General features: G+C 45.7%; 1 protein-coding gene across 1 annotated transcript in view; it reads left to right on the top strand.

The window, feature by feature from the left end:
• Positions 1–14930, top strand: part of LOC142259254 (uncharacterized) — a 113750-nt gene extending 98820 nt beyond the window's left edge. Inside the window, 1 exon segment of the mRNA XM_075331733.1 lies at positions 13965–14930. Coding sequence (XP_075187848.1) covers positions 13965–14930 — 966 coding nt within the window.
• The last annotated feature ends 387 nt before the right edge of the window (positions 14931–15317 follow it).

Genomic DNA, 15317 nt, shown 5'->3' with positions numbered 1-15317 from the left:
AGAGGTTTCATTTCTAATCCAATGTGGTGGCATGCAGAGCCCAACTCGCGAAAATTGTGTCACTGTCCAAATATTTCTGGACCTAACTGTATATATCGATTATAGGACTGCTTAAGGACCTTTTTGACATCACGTCATGTAAGCAAAGGTCTCTTAATTACAGAAGTCTAAAGCTGAAGAGGAGACACGCTGGTGCGTGTGTGTGTGTGTGTTGACGCCAATTTTAACCAGCTTTGCCAAAATGGGCAGAGTTACAGCCGCACACTGAAATGCAAAGGTTTTGAACTATCATAGTATCATAGTATCATAGTATCATAGTTTTTAAGGTTGAAGGGAGACTCTAAGTCCATCTAGTTCAACCCGTAGCCTAACATGTTGATCCAGAGGAAGGCAAAAAAAGCCCAATGTGGCAAACAAGTTCCAATGGGGAAAAAATTTCCTTCCTGACTTCACATCCGGCAATCAGAGTAGTTCCCTGGATCAATACCCTGTCATAAAATCTAATATACATAACTGGTAATATTAAATTTTTCAAGAAAGGCGTCCAGGCTCTGCTTAAATGTTAGTAGTGAATCACTCATTACAACATCATGCGGCAGAGAGTTCCATAGTCTCACTGCTCGTACAGTAAAGAATCCTCGTCTCTGATTATGATTAAACCTTCTTTCCTCAAGACGTAGCGGATGCCCCCGTGTTCCAGTCGCAGGCCTAGGTGTAAAAAGATCTTTGGAAAGGTCTCTGTACTGTCCCCTCATATATTTATACATTGTGATTAGATCCCCCCTAAGCCTTCGTTTTTCCAGACTAAATAACCCCAAGTTTAATAACCTGTCTTGGTGTTGCAGCCCACCCATTCCTCTAATAATCTTGGTCGCTCTTCTCTGCACCCTCTCCAGTTCAGCTATGTCCTTCTTATATATCGGTGACCAGAATTGTACACAGTATTCTAAGTGCGGTCGCACTAGTGACTTGTACAGAGGTAGAACTATATTTTTTTCATGAACACTTATACCTCTTTTAATACATCCCATTATTTTATTAGCCCTGGCAGCAGTTGTCTGACACTGTCCACTATCAATGAAGATGTAATAAAATTATTGCTGTAGAGAATATGAACTACTGGCAAACTACCCTGGAAAGAATGGAGACCCCTACAGAAGGAGATTTGACATCCAGACCCTGATTCATTAAAGCAATTATGGCAGAATTCTGGCATAAATCACTTCAAAAGTTCTCAAAAAATGTTGTGCAACACAGAGTTGTGAAAAAAATTGTTTCACGCCAATTTTAACCAGATTTGCCATAATGGGCAGAGCTTGGCCAGAAGAAGGGTGTGATGCCACCGCCTCTCTAATTCATAACAAAATGCAGTATTCCCTATGCCATAAATCTCACTCCAGTCCCTGACGTCATTTTTCAGTGTCCATCGCCGGTTTTGATGAATTGGAACCCTACTGTTTTTCTGCACAGACTGCAAGACCCTGCTACCTGCTTTGGTTACAAAGCCTAAGGGTTACTTTGCACGCTGCGACATCACTAGCATCGGCTAGCAATGCCGAGCGCGATAGTACCCGCCCCCGTCGCACATGCGATATCTTTTGATAGCTGCCGTAGCGAACATTATCGCTACGGCAGCTTCACACGCACTTTCCTGTCCTGCGACGTCGCTCTGGCCAGCGACCTGCCTCCTTCCTAAGGGTGCGGGTCGTGCGGCGTCACAGCGACGTCACACGGCAGGCAGCCAATAGAAGCGGAGGGGCGGAGATGAGCGGGACGTAAACATCCCACCTCCTTCCTTCCGCATAGCCGGTGGAGGCAGGTAAGGAGATGTTCCTCGCTCCTGCGGCTCCATACACAGTGATGTGTGGTGCCGCAGGAACGAGGAACAACATCGTATCTCCTATTTATACGACATTATGAAAATGACCAACGCTACACAGATCACCGATTTTCGACGCTTTTGCGATCGTTTATCGGCGCATCTAGGCTTTACACGTTGCGACGTTGTTACCGGCGCCGGATGTGCGTCACTTTCGATTTAACCCTGATGATATTGCAGTAGCGATGTCGCAGCGTGCAAAGCACCCCTAACGGTGGGCCATCAATGTTACAGCCCCATTAAATATCCGGCATCTGTCTGTAACTATTTTATGTTCGCCTTCGAACGAAAATCTCTTTGAAAAGGTCTATGTTGTGGATCAATGTTACAAGGAGATTTTTGCAGGTTTTGCCAACTGTCATGGCGGCGTCAGGATCTGTGGAAATTATAGATTATGGCACTCTGCATATTCACTTCTCTGATGTCTGTGAGCAGTAGAGTTGAGCGCGGTTCGAGGTTTGAGGTTCTCCAGTTCTAGGCTCGAGTGATTTTGGGGCCTGTTCTAGATCGAACTAGAACTCGAGCTTTTTGCAAAAGCTCGATAGTTCTAAAAACGTTCGAGAACGGTTCTAGCAGCAAAAAAACAGCTAATTCCTAGCTGGCTTTCCGCTGTAATAGTGTAAGTCACTCTGTGACTCACACTATTATGACATTTCAGTGTATAGTGTGCGTGAACAGCGCCTTCAGATCACTCCTGTTTGTATAATGGCAAAATCGCCTTTTTTTTTTTTTTTCCTTGTCTTCCTTCCCTAAGCGCGCGCGTCTTGTGGGGCGGGCCAGCATGTCAGCCAATCCCAGACACACACACAGCTAAGTGGACTTTTAGCCAGAGAAGCAACGGCATGTGTGATAGGATGTCCATGTCACATGTCCCTGCATTATAAAACCGGACATTTTCCTCCAGGACGCCATTATCTCTTCTGCGTCCTTGGTGTCAGACATCACTGGCGCAGCTCCGTCCTTTGTCCTATCGCTGATACAGCTGTATGCGCTCCATACACAGCGCTAGACAGCTTAGGGAGAGCACTTTCTATCAGTCCTTTTAAGGGCTCAAACCGGCAGGGTCAGAGCCATAGGTGACAGGTCCTGAAAACAGCGACAGCGTCTGTGTAGCCAAGGTCAGGGATTTCGTCGCTGCATTTCACCATTAGGAGGGAATAGAAAGGCAGGCTTCCTTTCCTCTACCCAGAGCCCCACAATCCTGGCACTGTACCCTCCTGTCCTCTGCACACTCCAACTCTTTTTAACTAAGCCATTATGCTAGCAAACACTCAGTGTACCTAGTGGCATCCTAAACGTGGCTATTGTACTTTTGTCTAGTCCCACTATTGCAAAGATATTTGCAGCACGTCTGCCTGCATTGCACACTCAAACTCTTTTTAACTAAGCCATTATACTAGCAAACAGTCAGTGTACCTAGTGGCATCCTAAACGTGGCTATTGGACTTTTGTGTAGTCAAACTAGTGGAAAGATATTTGCAGCATGTCTGCCTGCATTGCACACTCAAACTCTTTTTAACTAAGCCATTATACTAGCAAACAGTCAGTGTACCTAGTGGCATCCTAAACGTGGCTATTGTACTTTTGTCTAGTCACACTATTGCAAAGATATTTGCAGCACGTCTGCCTGCATTGCACACTCCAACTCTTTTTAACTAAGCCATTATACTAGCAAACAGTCATTGTACCTAGTGTGGCATCCTAAACGTGGCTATTGTACTTTTGTGTAGTCAAACTAGTGGAAAGATATTTGCAGCATGTCTGCCTGCATTGCACACTCAAACTCTTTTTAACTAAGCCATTATACTAGCAAACAGTCAGTGTACCTAGTGGCATCCTAAACGTGGCTATTGTACTTTTGTCTAGTCACACTATTGCAAAGATATTTGCAGCACGTCTGCCTGCGTTGCACACTCAAACTCTTTTTAACTAAGCCATTATACTAGCAAACAGTCAGTGTACCTAGTGGCATCCTAAACGTGGCTATTGTACTTTTGTGTAGTCAAACTAGTGGAAAGATATTTGCAGCACGTCTGCCTGCATTGCACACTCAAACTCTTTTTAACTAAGCCATTATACTAGCAAACAGTCATTGTACCTAGTGTGGCATCCTAAACGTGGCTATTGGACTTCTGTATAGTCCCACTAGTGCACAGATATTTGCAGCACCTCTGCCTGCATTGCACACTCAAACTCATTGTTACTAAGCCATTATACTAGCAAACACTCAGTGTACCTAGTGGCATACAAGAAGTGGCTGTTGTACTCCATTAGTGCCCCACTGGTGCAAATCTATGTGCAGCACCTCTGCAGGACACCCTCCTGCTCTGTTTTTAATGAGCTATAATGATAGCAAAAAATACTGCCATTTAGTGGCATCATAGAACTGGCTGTTGTATTCCATTAGTGCCCCACTGGTGCCAAGCTATTTATAGCACCTCTACATGACACCGTCATGCACATTTTGCTACGCTAATGTTATAGCAAACTCAGGGAATTCATTGCTGCATTTGATAATTCGGAGGGATATAAAGTGAGGCTTTCTTTAGCTTTTCCTTCTGTTCATAGACAGCATCTCCAAGTTCACACCCGAAGAGCAATTTCTCCTCCACGTCTAAGTGTGGAGAGGCAGCTAGTGCGCATGCGTGTGCCAATTTACCCCAGCTGCAGCATAACTACAGTGTTTCGCCTAGTGAGTATGCTCAGCCTGACTGTGCCATTCCTGACGCTAAGTCTTCATTTCGGGATACAGCGCATGCTCCCACACTAAGTGTGAAAAGCCTCTTTGCACAGGTACTTGCATTCCGTGCCGGGTCTAAGTCCTGTTTTGTGCCTAGACACCATGCTAAAGCTGATAGTCTTTTTTCAGAGACTGTATTTCATGCTACTGAGCATGCTCAGGCACTTACTGCATCAGAGACTAGGTCCGGTAATGAACTCTTTGGCCCTGCCCCTGATGTGGGGGTCCCATATAGACCACAGGGCATCAGGTGTCCTCCCAAATGGCTTGCAGAGGCCCACCCCTATGACTTGTCACCGCATTATTGATGGTCAGACGATGACTGTTGAGGTGTTTGGGTCATGGCAGCCATGAGGTCATCATTGAAGTTGCGGTTCCAAATAGGACGCTAGTTATGCCACTCATGACGTGTCACTCTACTTTTGTCTCCAGGAGGTGCATTGTGGTTCACCCTGGTTTGGGGCGGACCCAGGTTATAAAAGGGGCTGGAGTTTACTCAAGAAGTAGGAGGGCACCAAATCCTGGGATCACCCCTGGCACTGAAAGCTAATAATTAATAGAGAGAAAAGAAGTGCCAAAAAACTGAGGGATCACCATATACATAATTAATCAAAAATATTTTATTGTATATCAAGGAACATAAAAAGCACATTTGTGTCACACAACACCAAATGGTATCACAACAACCATAGACAAGCTTTAAAAACATTTAAAAACATACAAAAAGGAAACCATGTGATTCCCTATATAAAGTGGACCAAGATTCTAACCAAGCTAGCTGGTATAATGAACAGATCAGACGTTAGTTAAATTTTCAAAGCACATGGTGTTGCAGCATAGCAAAAAATGTGCTGTAGCGCTTCACAAATAATTATACATATTGAACCCAGCAACAGCTTGTAATGCAGTCATAATATACCTTGATACTTAGACAAAGCAGCCTTGTGCAGAAAAATTATAGAAACCCCAATATCTCAACTGGCATAACCCCAGGTTAAACCTGAGCACCACAATTCCCAGAGCTGCAGCCTGATAAACCCTAGCCCTGGGCTGAGAAAATGAGTGCAAAGAAAAAAAAAAATACCTCCTCAAGGAGACAGATTTTGACTTGACTCGTGTGTCTATGCACCAAAGTTCAAAGGGTTAAAGCAGGATAATGTAAAGCACAAAGCTGTTTAGCAAAAAATGCTAAAACTTTTTTGCCCTTGAGAAAGTCACCAAGTGTGACGACACGCGTCGGGTGGGTAAGGTGATTCCCTGGACCTTCAAACAGCTTTGTGCTTTACATTATCCTGCTTTAACCCTTTGAACTTTGGTGCATAGACACACGAGTCAAGTCAAAATCTGACTCCTTGAGGAGGGATTTTTTTTTTTTTTTTTTTTGCACTCATTTTCTCAGCCCAGGGCTGGGGTTTATCAGGCTGCAGCTCTGGGAATTGTGGTGCTCAGGTTTTACCTGGGGTTATGCCAGTTGAGATATTGGGGTTTCTATAATTTTTCTGCACAAGGCTGCTTTGTCTAAGTATCAAGGTATATTATGACTGCATTACAAGCTGTTGCTGGGTTCAATATGTATAATTATTTGTGAAGTGCTACAGCACATTTTTTGCTATGCTGCAACACCATGTGCTTTGAAAATTTAACTAACTTCTGAACTGTTCATTATACCAGCTAGCTTGGTTAGAATCTTGGTCCACTTTATATAGGGAATCACATGGTTTCCTTTTTGTATGTTTTTAAATGTTTTTAAAGCTTGTCTATGGTTGTTGTGATACCATTTGGTGTTGTGTGACACAAATGTGCTTTTTATGTTCCTTGATATACAATAAAATATTTTTGATTAATTATGTATATGGTGATCCCTCAGTTTTTTGGCACTTCTTTTCTCTCCATTAATTAAAAGGGGCTGGAGCCAACAAGGAGGTGCGCAGTCTTCTATTATGCTCCGAAAGAGCACACCTCCATGTGTTGAACCCATTGCGGCTTTAGGCCAGAGGTAGGCAGGGATAGGGTGTCGATGCAGGCCACCACCACAGTTGGTAACGCAGAACGGTTAAGACCAGCTCCTTTCCTACCAGTCCTGCTTGTGCAGCCCAGTGGCATTAACAGGCCTGCTGCTGCTGATGCGCCTGCTGTTCACAGGTGTGCCCCTACGCACACGGTCAGCGTACTCAATGGCCCCTGTGTTGTTAACAGGGAGTTCCTGGGTTGGGTGGGCATGTGGACCCTGTGACGCTAACAGGGCTCCCAGTCTCCAGATCCGAATGGCGTCTAACTCGGTTCAGGCTACTATTAGTTTCATAGCCACACAGCTCTGTATCCTCCACCAAACCTTCCAGTTGCCAACCTCTCCTTTTCCAACTGGGAGCACGGTGGACACTGACTGCTGATGGGGATATATACCTTTCTCTTTCTTTTCTTATTAATTTTCGTTATATAGCGGTAACATAGTATATACCACTTTATCCAAATCTGCCAGTCCCACTGTAACAGATGTTGTTTCTTCAGCAAATGTTACAGTTGCTTAACCACCAAATCCACGGACCAAAACTTTTTTCCCCTTTCCAACACACCTGTTCCCCTTTCCACCAGCATTTGTCCTTTTTCAACTCATTTTGGTATATGACCAAAAGTGCAACTCTGCAGGGACACCGTACTCAACGCCATCTCAGCACAGCAGCCAGCCCTCGGTCCCTCAGATGTGGACAAGTAAAAGACCATTTCCTCCTATCCATGACAAAGCGTTGAGATTCACTCTGTGCAGCACTGGTGTTTAGTGGAAAAGCAGATCTAAGATTGCGTACCACATTCTGCAGATACTCCTGTATACGTGCGTCCATTTCTATGGCAGGAATTATTTCGCCAAATTTTGTCTTGTACCGGGGATCTAACAGTGTGGCAACCCAGTAGTCAGGATTACTTCGAATTCGTACAATCCGAGGGTCATGTTGTAGGTAGTGCAGCAAGAAGGCGCTCATGTGTCTTGTGCATCCAGGAGGACCAAGTCCTTGGTGTGTTGGTGGCAGAGAGGTGAGAATCGTGCCTCCTTCCTCTGCCCTCTCCCCACAACCTCGCACAACCGAAATGTGAGCAAGCTCTCACTCATCTGCTGAGTCTTCCATGCCCATCGCCAGTTCGTCCTCCATTTCTTCATGGGCTCCTGCACCTTCCTCAACACTTTTTGCTGATACTATGCGCCCTTGTTAATCCCTCTCCCTCACCATGACTGCCGCATAGATGCCGCTGACCATCGGGACCTCGTAGATCTTGTTATCCCTTCCGCATATGACTCCTCCTGTACTTCCTCCCCTTCCTCTTGTCCCAACACCTGACTCCGAATAATAATTACAGTGTGCTCCATCATGTAGATGAACAGAATTGTCACGCTGAGAATGACATTGCCAGTGCTAAACATCTTCGTCGACATTTGTAAACTGTGTAGCAGGGTGCATAGGTCCTTGATCTGACACCACTCCAGCAGCGTGATCTGCACCACCTCTGGATCAAGTTATCCCAGGCTATATGTCATAACGTATTGCAGCAGGGTTCGGCGGTGGTGCCACAAACGCTGCAACATGTGCAGATTCAAATTCCTGCGTGTGGGCACATCGCATTTCAGGCGTTTAACCACCAGACCTAAAGACTTCTGTAGCGACGAAAGTTGTTGAGCTGCTGTGTGCGCACGATGGAAGTGAGCACATAGCGAGCGTGCCCGCTGCACAAGGCCATGTAGGCCGTGATGGTGTTTTAAAAATTGCTGGAGAATTAGGTTCAACACGTGAGCCATACAAGGCACGTGTGTCACATTGCCCTGACGATGGCCCGCAGCCAGGTTTGCATCATTGCCGCACACGGCTGTTAAGTCACCAACAGAGTACGCTCCGTCAATTTGTACTCCGGTCGCCAGGTGACAACGTGTTCCTTTCATGCATAGTGCTGATGATGGGAGAGGAGTCGATGCCAGCGGCGCAGGTGGACGCAGGTTATGCTCACCCACTGGGCTGCATTACCTTGACAGATGCAGAATCTCTGGCTGAATGTAGCTGGTGGGTATCTCACAGATGAAATACCATCATTCAGCTACAACCAATGGGAAGACACCACACCCTTTTTTATGCCCATCCTGTCTGCAGACCACTGCCAGACATAGCTCTGCTTTTACCCCCAGTTCAGTTTTATGATTTTGTGTGCTTGTTACCTGACTACTTTTCCTGCTTGCTGTTTATGTACCTTGTTGGCCGATCCGCATTTCACCTCTGCTTGTTTTCTGATTAAGTCCTGGCCGTCCCATTCTGTTCCTGTTTTTCAATTAATGTTTTGACCCTGCCTGACTACTATTTTCTGGAACTGCAGCCTTCCACAGGTATTAATCACCTTGGGCCCTGTGTAATTCCTAATCCCTGTATAGGGGTTAAAGGGTTTCAGGGTTCTAGGGGTCCTGCTTGGTGAGTGGCTTCCCTCTAGCCTATCATTTACAGCCCATCTGAGTGTGTGGATCAAGGAAGGCGTTACACCGTGCTCTCTGCAGAAGGCCATGTGGGCCAGGATAGTGCTTTAAAAATTGCTGGACAACCAGGTTCAACACGTGAACCACACAAGGCACGTGTGTCACATTGTCACAGCGAAGGGCCGCACCCATGTTTGCATCATTGTCGCACCCGGCCTTCCCTGGCTGCTGGTTGAGTGGAGACAACCATTGATGAAACTCGGTCTCCAGAGCTAACCGTCCACAACTTCTCAGCGATGTGACTCACATTTCCCATACATTTCAAAGTAAACCTTTGACCGCCTGATGGCATTGAGCTCTGCTGCCAGCATAGTAAGGAGGTGTGTGGTAGTCCTTGTGCGCAGTTACAAGGAAGGGTGGCCTGACCACACAGGGTTTGCGCCAAGGTGGAGGACCCACACGAGGTTGAAGAGGCAGAAGCAGTGTATTAACTTCTACATACAGAAGAAGGATTGAAACAACTCGTGGGGACGGCAAGACTTGTACAGCAGACCCTTCTCCATCTCTCCCCACAGTAACCCATTGCCCAGTCAGCGACATGTAACGCCCCTGTCCATGCTTACTGGGCCAATTATCTGTGGTGAAATGCACCCTGTCACACAGAGTTTCTCAAGGAATCAGTGATGTTTAGTGCGACATGCTGGTGTAGCGCGTGCACGCCTTTGTTGGAGAAGGAGTGGCGCCTGGGCATCGGCTCTTGGGGCACTGCGATGGGCATAAGGTCTCAAAAATCCTCGGTTAAAAAGGTTGGAAAGGCAGCATTTTGGTAGCCAACAGTTTCCAGATGCTGAAAGTCAACCTCTAAGCCATGTCATGCCCTTCTAAAAGCATGTAAAACACAGTAAGGGGACTCCAACCACAGTCTCCCTCGTTGCCACTAACTGGGCCACACACACCCCACTTGACTGGCATCGGTTGACCCCCCCTTTTGAAAAAGAAAAAGATGCTTTGTATGAAGCACTCTCAAAAATACGCGTGCCTTTCCCGTCCCCTGGCTGACCCAGGGGAAGAAAAGTCCTCCGAGAGCCATGACTTGTTCATCTTGGTTCTTTTAGAAACACAGCGAGGGGACTCCAACCACAGTCTCCCTCGTTGCCACTAACTGGGCCACACACACCCCACTTGACTGGCATCGGTTGACCCCCCCTTTTGAAAAAGAAAAAGATGCTTTGTATGAAGCACTCTCAAAAATACGCGTGCCTTTCCCGTCCCCTGGCTGACCGAGGGGAAGAAAAGTCCTCTGAGAGCCATGACTTGTTCATCTTGGTTCTTTTAGAAACACAGCGAGGGGACTCCAACCACAGTCTCCCTCGTTGCCACTAACTGGGCCACACACACCCCACTTGACTGGCATCGGTTGAGCCCCCTTTTGAAAAAGAAAAAGATGCTTTGCATGAAGCACTCTCAAAAATACGCGTGCCTTTCCCGTCCCCTGGATGACCCAGGGGAAGAAAAGTCCTCTGAGAGACATGACTTGTTCATCTTGGTTCTTTTAGAAACACAGCGAGGGGACTCCAACCACAGTCTCCCTCGTTAACACTAACTGGGCCACACACACCCCACTTGACTGGCATCGGTTGACCCCCCCTTTTGAAAAAGAAAAAGATGCTTTACATGAAGCACTCTCAAAAATACGCGTGCCTTTCCCGTCCCCTGGATGACCCAGGGGAAGAAAAGTCCTCTGAGAGCCATGACTTGTTCATCTTGGTTCTTTTAGAAACACAGCGAGGGGACTCCAACCACAGTCTCCCTCGTTTCCACTAACTGGGCCACGCACACCCCACTTGACTGGCACCAGTTGACCCAATTTTCAAGATGAAAAAGATGCTTTGCATGAAGCACTCTCAAAAAGACGCGTGCATTTCCCGTCCCCTGGCTGACCCAGGGGAAGAAAAGTCCTCTGAGAGCCATGACTTGTTCATCTTGGTTCTTTTAGAAACACAGCGAGGGGACTCCAACCACAGTCTCCCTCGTTTCCACTAACTGGGCCACGCACACCCCACTTGACTGGCACCAGTTGACCCAATTTTCAAGATGAAAAAGATGTTTTGCATGAAGCACTCTCAAAAATACGCGTGCCTTTCCCGTCCCCTGGCTGACCCAGGGGAAGAAAAGTCCTCTGAGAGCCATGACTTGTTCATCTTGGTTCTTTTAGAAACACAGCGAGGGGACTCCAACCACAGTCTCCCTCGTTTCCACTAACTGGGCCACGCACACCCCACTTGACTGGCACCAGTTGACCCAATTTTCAAGATGAAAAAGATGCTTTGCATGAAGCACTCTCAAAAATACTCGTGCCTTTCCCGTCCCCTGGCTGACCCAGGGGAAGAAAAGTCCTCTGAGAGCCATGACTTGTTCATCTTGGTTCTTTTAGAAACACAGCGAGGGGACTCCAACCACAGTCTCCCTCGTTGCCACTAACTGGGCCACACACACCCCACTTGACTGGCATCGGTTGACCCCCCCCCTTTTGAAAAAGAAAAAGATGCTTTGCATGCAGCACTCTCAAAAATACGCGTGCCTTTCCCGTCCCCTGGCTGACCCAGGGGAAGAAAAGTCCTCTGAGAGCCATGGCTTGTTCATCTTGGTTCTTTTAGAAACACAGCGAGGGGACTCCAACCACAGTCTCCCTCGTTTCCACTAACTGGGCCACGCACACCCCACTTGACTGGCACCAGTTGACCCAATTTTCAAGATGAAAAAGATGCTTTGCATGAAGCACTCTCAAAAATACGCGTGCCTTTCCCGTCCCCTGGCTGACCCAGGGGAAGAAAAGTCCTCTGAGAGCCATGTCCACATTGTCAGTGGACAGACACGTGTGCTTATCTGCCAGCAGACCCCCAGCAGCACTGAAGACAGGTTCCGAGAGAACGCTGGCTGCAGGACACGACAAGATCCCCAAGGCGTACGTGTCGAGCTCAGGTAATTTATCCAGATTGGAAGCCTAAAATGAGCAGGGCTCAAGTTGCACAGTAATGGCATCGATGTTTCCTTGCATATACTCATATATGTGTCTCCTCCTCTTTTTCCTTGTCCAGCTCTTTTGTTTTCGCATGCGTATATGTCCTTGTCACTTTCCCATGTGTTTTTTGTTGTGTTGTGAGTTGTTTATCACCTTTTGGACACCTTTGAGGGTGTTTTCTAGGTGTTTTTATGTGTTTGTGATTGCCTGCCATTGTTTCCTATGCAGTTCGAGTTCGGTTCGTCGAACGTTCGACGAGCCGAACTCGAACGGGACCTCCATTCGGCGAACCGACCTCAAGCCGAACCGGGACCGGTTCGCTCATCTCTAGTGAGCAGTGCAGGAAGATGCAGGCATCGAACCACAGGCTTGGGCAAGCTAGCAAGAGTTATACTCTGCTGGGCTGCTTGTTAATGTCTTTGATCACATGCTGTAGAGGAGAAAGTATCGTTCGCTCCCCTTCTGTATATGCTGGCTGGATTATTCCATTAATGCCAGCTATAGTTTACCTATACAGGTCTGGTGAGGTGTTGTGATCCAGACTTAAGCGTGGTTGTTGTGCATTATTACTGTGAGCTGTTGTGGTGCTAACCCTTGTTGTCTTTTTGTTGCTGCATTTCTGCTCTTGCTTTTCTCCTTAGTCTCTCACTGTTTATTTCTGTGAGTTTGCAATGTGTCCCATTTGTCTTAATCTGTGTTTCCCATCTGTCTTAATCTGTGTTTCCATCATACTCCTGCTCCTTCCTTTCCCGGGGAAGGCGGGGGGGACAGATTAAATCTGGTCAGGAGAATAGTAAGGTACAGGACTTTGGCATCTCCACCTTCAGGGGCAATCCAGAGGTTAGGAATAACTTAGGGTCCCCTAGCGTGAGGGACAGTATAGGAGCCCCCTGTCCCTCATTATCCTGCAGTCACATTGTGAAAATCAATCAGATTACTTACTGTAGCACATTCCAGAGAACTGTTGCTAGTAATGGGAGATCCGAATTAACGAAGATGTCACTCTAAAGGGGGCTTTAAATGCAGCGACATCGCTAGCGATGTCGCTCGTGAAAGCACCGGCCCCCGTCGTTTGTGCGTCACGGGCAAATCGCTGCTCGTGGTGCACAATATCGCTAGGCCCCGTCACACGACTTACCTGCCTAACGATGTCGCTGTGGCCGGCGAACTGCCTCTTTTCTAAGGGGGCGGTTCGTGCGGCGTCACAGCAACGTCACACGCCAGCCGTCCAATTGAAGTGGAGGGGCGGAGAGCAGCCGCAGGAATGTGACGCCCACCTCGTTGCCGGAGGACGCAGGTAAGCTGTTGTTCCTCGTTCCGTGACCCCGACGACATATCGTTAGATATGTCGTTGCGTGTAACGGGACCTTTAGATGTCGAAATTGGAAAACAGATTCAGAATACATTTTTTCCTAATTTAATTTCTGATGTTATGGTTTAAAAAATAAATGTACTTTCATGATAATATCATTAAAAAATAATAACATTCTGTTTATTTTTAGCAGATGACTGTATCGGGAGTTCAGATGGAAATAAAATATCTTCAGAATTTATAACAGATGATGAAAGTATCACACATGATACATATGAAGAGCATGCTGCTGTCCCAGATATACCTCCAGTCCTTCCTCGGAAAGATCTATCATCTGATCTTTTCAAACAAGTCCAAAATTCTGATTTATCACAGAATTGTAAGCAAAATAAAAGTTGCAGAAGGGATGTGGAACATGAAACGGCTCCTACAAGGGGGAAACCATTTTCGTGTTCAAAATGTGGGAAATGTTTTACCAGGAAATCACATCTTAAGATCCATCAAAAAACTCACACAGGGAAGAAGCCATTCTCATGCCCAGAATGTGGAAAATATTTTACTCAGAAAATAACCCTTGCTAACCATCAAAAATATCACACAGGGGAGAAGCCATTTTCATGTTCAGAGTGTGGGAAATGTTTTATTTGGAAATCAGACCTTGTTAGACATCAGAAAGGTCACACAGGGGAGAAGTCATTTTCATGTTCAGAATGTGGGAAATGTTTTATTCAGAAATCACATCTTGGTGTGCATAAGAAAAGTCACACAGGGGAGAAGCCATTTTCATGTTCAGAATGTGGGAAATGTTTTATTCGGAAATCACATCTTGGTGTGCATAAGAAAATTCACACTGGGGTGAAGCCATTTTCATGCTTGGAATGTGGTAAATGTTTTACTAGGAAATCAAGTCTTGTTGACCATGGAAAACTTCACACAGGGGAGAAGCCATTTTCATGTTCAGAGTGTGGGAAACGTTTTAATTGGAAATCAGAACTTGTTATGCATCAAAGAAGTCACACAGGGGAGAAGCCATTTTCATGTTCAGAATGTGGAAAATGTTTTATTCAGAAATCAGATCTTGTTGTGCATCAAAGATATCACACAGGGGAAAAGCCATTTTCATGTTCAGAATGTGGGAAATGTTTTATTCAGAAATCAGCTTTTGTTAGGCATCAAAGATCTCATACAGGGGAAATGCCATTTTCATGTTCAGAGTGTGGGAAATGTTTTAATTGGAAATCAGAACTTGTTGTGCATCAAAGATCTCATACAGGGGAAAAGCCATTTTCATGTTCAGAGTGTGGGAAATGTTTTATTCGGAAGTCAAAACTTGTTCAGCATCAAAGATCTCACACTAGGGAGAAGTAATTTTCATGTTCAGAGTGTGGGAAATGTTTTATTTCAAAATCAGAACTAGTTATGCATCAAAGATGTCACACAAGGGAGAAGCCATTTTCATGTTCAGAATGTGCTAAATGTTTTACTATGAAATTAAGTCTTGTTGACCATCAAAAAAATCACACAAAATAAACCATTTTTATGTCCTGAATGTGGAAAATGTAATTCTCAGAAATCAGATCTTGTTAAACATGTGAAGAAGCCGCACAGGGAAGGAACCTTTTTCATGTTGTGAATAATTGAAATGTTTAACTGGTAAATTAAGTCTTGCTGACATCGGAAAACCAGCAGAGCAGAGGAGCCATTTTTGCTTTCAGAATTTGCCAAATGTTTTTATCATTAATCAGGTCCTGTTGTCAGATAAGTCACACGGGAGAAGCCATCACAATGTACCATAATTCAAAGGGTTTTATCCAAAAATCAGCTACAATTCCTTAAGTGAGAATTTGTGAGGTAAATTTCTTTTATTTCTTTTTAGTCTTATCGTATTCTTTTGCACCATAAGACGCACCTAGGTTT

This window comes from Anomaloglossus baeobatrachus (assembly GCF_048569485.1).
Source record: "Anomaloglossus baeobatrachus isolate aAnoBae1 chromosome 5 unlocalized genomic scaffold, aAnoBae1.hap1 SUPER_5_unloc_4, whole genome shotgun sequence".
Classification (NCBI taxonomy): Eukaryota; Metazoa; Chordata; class Amphibia; order Anura; family Aromobatidae; genus Anomaloglossus; species Anomaloglossus baeobatrachus.
Note: the sequence above shows the minus strand (reverse complement) of the source record. Positions and strands in the feature narration are given on the sequence as shown.